This window comes from Oryctolagus cuniculus, chromosome X (assembly GCF_051225735.1).
Source record: "Oryctolagus cuniculus isolate XC-2025 breed Fujian yellow rabbit chromosome X, ASM5122573v1, whole genome shotgun sequence".
NCBI lineage: Eukaryota > Metazoa > Chordata > Mammalia > Lagomorpha > Leporidae > Oryctolagus > Oryctolagus cuniculus.
The window spans coordinates 129,678,234-129,681,746 of record NC_142888.1 but is presented as its reverse complement, the minus strand read 5'-3'; the positions used below and the strand labels follow the sequence as shown (position 1 = coordinate 129,681,746).

The window sequence follows — 3,513 nt, the reverse complement described above, 5'->3', positions numbered from 1 at the left end:
AACTCTACCTCTCAAATAAATTAATAAAAAAAGAAACCACAGGAGGTAAAAATCTGGGGTTATTTTTGTAGGGCTGTCATGCACAAACACACACACACACATACACACACAAATGAAATGCCTCAATATACAAAAAAATGCAACCATCTCAAAATTGAAGTTCTCACAAACAACAGATCAAAGAGGCAATCAATGACAAAATTTAGACTAAATAGTGAAAAGCAAAACAGTTAATATCAACTGAATCAAAGTTATACAAAGAAACATAGAGCTAAATATATTCCTCCTAATGTTTTAATCAGTTAAAAATAAAATTGAAAATATGTTGCATGATAAACATTAACATTGAGAGTCAATGTTGGGAGTTGTGGAATAATAACCATACTGCGAGATGATGAGACAGGATGATGTAGATTCTAAGCATGGGCCCAAGAATCAGGTGGCCTGCACTCATATCTCAGCTTTATCACATTGAAAGGGAGCCTCCACACCCTGCCTTTGGATGCAGGTGGTAGATACCATTAGGTCCTAGTCTCCACCGTCTCCCAGCTTCTTTTCTTCCTTGGCTTACAGTTTCCTTGCCCTGCTCTTACTAAAAGTAGCTCCCTGAATTGAAGTACTGGTGCATCTGGCCACACAACTTCCCTGATCATAAGACTCATGAGGTCCTTTATCTCTCCTGTAGATAACATCTTGATGTTCAGTTTTTTTTTTTTCTCATTAAACTTTCTTTTAATGGGTCTCAAAATTCTGTGACAGATTTTTGGTCAAGTTGTTTCCATTAAAAAGTACTGATTTTAAAAACTAATAACTTAAAACTGCCACGCACAAAAAAAAATGGTCCACAAAACATTCTCCTTTCCTTCTGAAGGTTTTACGATGCATTGTTATCATTAACCAGTCTTTTACTATTAAACTTAAATGGCCAATTGAGACAAACAGTTCCGAGACCGTTCTTCCACCTCTGATTAAGACTGGGGTGGCAGGTATTAGGGGTAATATTCATTTGGCCTTCTGAGCTTTCTGGGCAGACTTGGTGACCTTGCCAGCTCCAGCAGCCTTCTTGTCCACTGCTTTGATCACACCCACAGCAACCGTCTGTCTCATATCACGGACAGCGAAACGACCCAGAGGAGGATAGTCAGAGAAGCTCTCAACACACATGGGCTTGCCGGGAGCCATAGCAACAATGGCAGCATCACCAGATTTCAAGAATTTAGGGCCATCTTCCAACTTCTTTCCAGAACGACGATCAATCTTTTCCTTCAGCTCAGCAAACTTGCAAGCAATGTGAGCTGTGTGACAATCCAGTACAGGGGCATACCCAGCACTGATCTGACCTGGATGGTTCAGGATGATCACCTGAGCAGGGAAGCCAGCTGCTTCCATTGGTGGGTCATTTTTGCTGTCACCAGCAACACTGCCAGGATGAACATCTTTGATAGACATGTTCTTGACATTGAAGCCCGCATTGTCCCCAGGAAGAGCTTCACTCAAAGCTTCATGGTGCATTTCGATGGACTTGACTTCAGTTGTGACATTGACTGGAGCAAAAGTTACCACCATGCCAGGTTTGAGAACACCAGTCTCCACTCGGCCCACAGGGACAGTGTCAATACCACCAATTTTGTAGACATCCTGTAGGGGCAGACGCAGAGGCTTGTCAGTTGGTCTAGTTGGTGGAAGGATGCAATCCAGGGCTCCAAGCAGTGTGGTTCCACTGGCATTGCCATCTTTGCGGGTGACTTTCCATCCCTTGAGCCACGGCATATTAGCACTTGGCTCCAGCATGTTGTCACCGTTCCAACCAGAAATTGGCACAAATGCTACTGTGTCAGGGTTGTAGCCAATTTTCTTAATGTAGGTGCTGACTTCCTTAACGATTTCCTCTTATCTCTTCTGGCTGTAGGGTGACTCAGTGGAATCCATCTTGTTAACACCAACAATTAGTTGTTTCACACCCAGCGTGTAAGCCAGAAGGGCATGCTCACGGGTCTGCCCGTTCTTGGAGATACCAGCTTCAAATTCCCCGACACCAGCAGCAACAATCAGGACGGTACAGTCAGCCTGAGATGTGCCTGTAATCATGTTTTTGATGATGTCTCTGTGTCCTGGGGCATCAATGATCGTCACGTAATACTTGCTGGTCTCAAATTTCCACAGGGAGATGTCGATGGTGATACCACGCTCACGCTCGGCTTTTAGTTTATCCAAGACCCAGGCATACTTGAAGGAGCCCTTTCCCATCTCGGCAGCCTCCTTCTCAAATTTTTCAATAGTTCTTTTGTCGATGCTACCACATTTGTAGATCAGATGGCCAGTGGTGGTGGACTTGCCCGAATCTACGTGGCCAATGACGACGATGTTGATGTGAGTCTTTTCCTTTCCCATTTTGGCTTTGATTTAGCGGTGGTTTTCACGACACCAGTGTTCTGGCGGCAAACCCGTTGCCGATGTTCAGTTTTGTCTTAAAGGGTTTCTCTTCCAGGAACGCCTGCCCCGAACAAAAGGTAACTCCTACCTCTACATAACCCCTAGACTGGAGCCCACTTTGAAATGATCAAAATTCCATAAAGAACATGCTGTCAGGGCTGGTTCTGTGGTATAGCAGGTAAATCCATCACCTGCAGCACTGGCATCACATATGGGCACCTGTTCTAGTCCCGGATGCTCCATTTCTCATCCAACTCCCTGCCTGGGAAAGTAGCAGAAGATGGCCCAAGTGCTTAAGACCCCTGAACCTATGTGGGACACCTGGAAGAAGCTTCTGGCTCCAGATTGGCCCAGCTCTGGCCATTGTGGCCATTTAGAGAATGAACCAGAGGATGGAAGATCCCCCCCCCATCTCTCTCTCTCTGTCTCTCTCACTCTGTAACTCTGCCTTTCTAATAAATAAATAAAATATTAAAAAGAGAGGGAGAGGGACAGAGAGAGAAAACAAGTTATCACTGACCAGTTGAAGGAGGGCCATGAGCACTGCAGATCAACCAGGAATCTGTGTTAGCAGAGATAAGTGGGATAGGTTTTTACCCCGACCCTTCAGTGACCCCTCAGGAATTAAGGGCTAGCTGCTCAGCTTCTTGTCCTGTGCTCTGCAATAAACATCTGCTTTCTTCTGCCACTGGTGTCAGTGATGCGCTTGCTGCACATCCGAGAGAGCAAACCCAGTTTGAGGCATTCGATAGCAATTACAGAACACCTATACCATGGAACACCACTCAGCAATATTTGTTTTAAATATTGAAGCTATTGATACATATAACATCCTGAATTTGGGTGGTGTTCTATAACAACAGTCATAAGGCTATGAAGTTATGCGTGCTATTGAATTTCTCAGAAATTTAATTTTCTGAAATGGAAAATTTCAGTTAAGCAAAAACTTTTTCTGTAAAGTGCCAGAGAGTAAATATTTTAGGCTTTATGGACTCCATACAATCCCTGTTTCAGCTACTCAACTCTGTCATTGTAGAACAAAAGCAGCCACAGACAATGTATAAACAAAGAGTGTGGCTG

At 44.0% G+C, this 3,513-nt stretch overlaps 1 protein-coding gene and 1 pseudogene across 1 annotated transcript; both read right to left on the bottom strand.

The window, feature by feature from the left end:
* Window positions 1-704: 704 nt before the first annotated feature.
* On the bottom strand, window positions 705-1,895 carry LOC149119759 (elongation factor 1-alpha 1 pseudogene; annotated as a pseudogene).
* LOC100349870 (elongation factor 1-alpha 1-like) lies at window positions 788-2,451 on the bottom strand. The gene has a single exon (XM_089323686.1). It carries the CDS (start codon window positions 2,389-2,391, stop codon window positions 1,891-1,893), a length of 501 nt encoding a protein of 166 aa, XP_089179812.1. The 5' UTR covers window positions 2,392-2,451; the 3' UTR covers window positions 788-1,890.
* Between the last annotated feature and the right edge of the window lie 1,062 nt (window positions 2,452-3,513).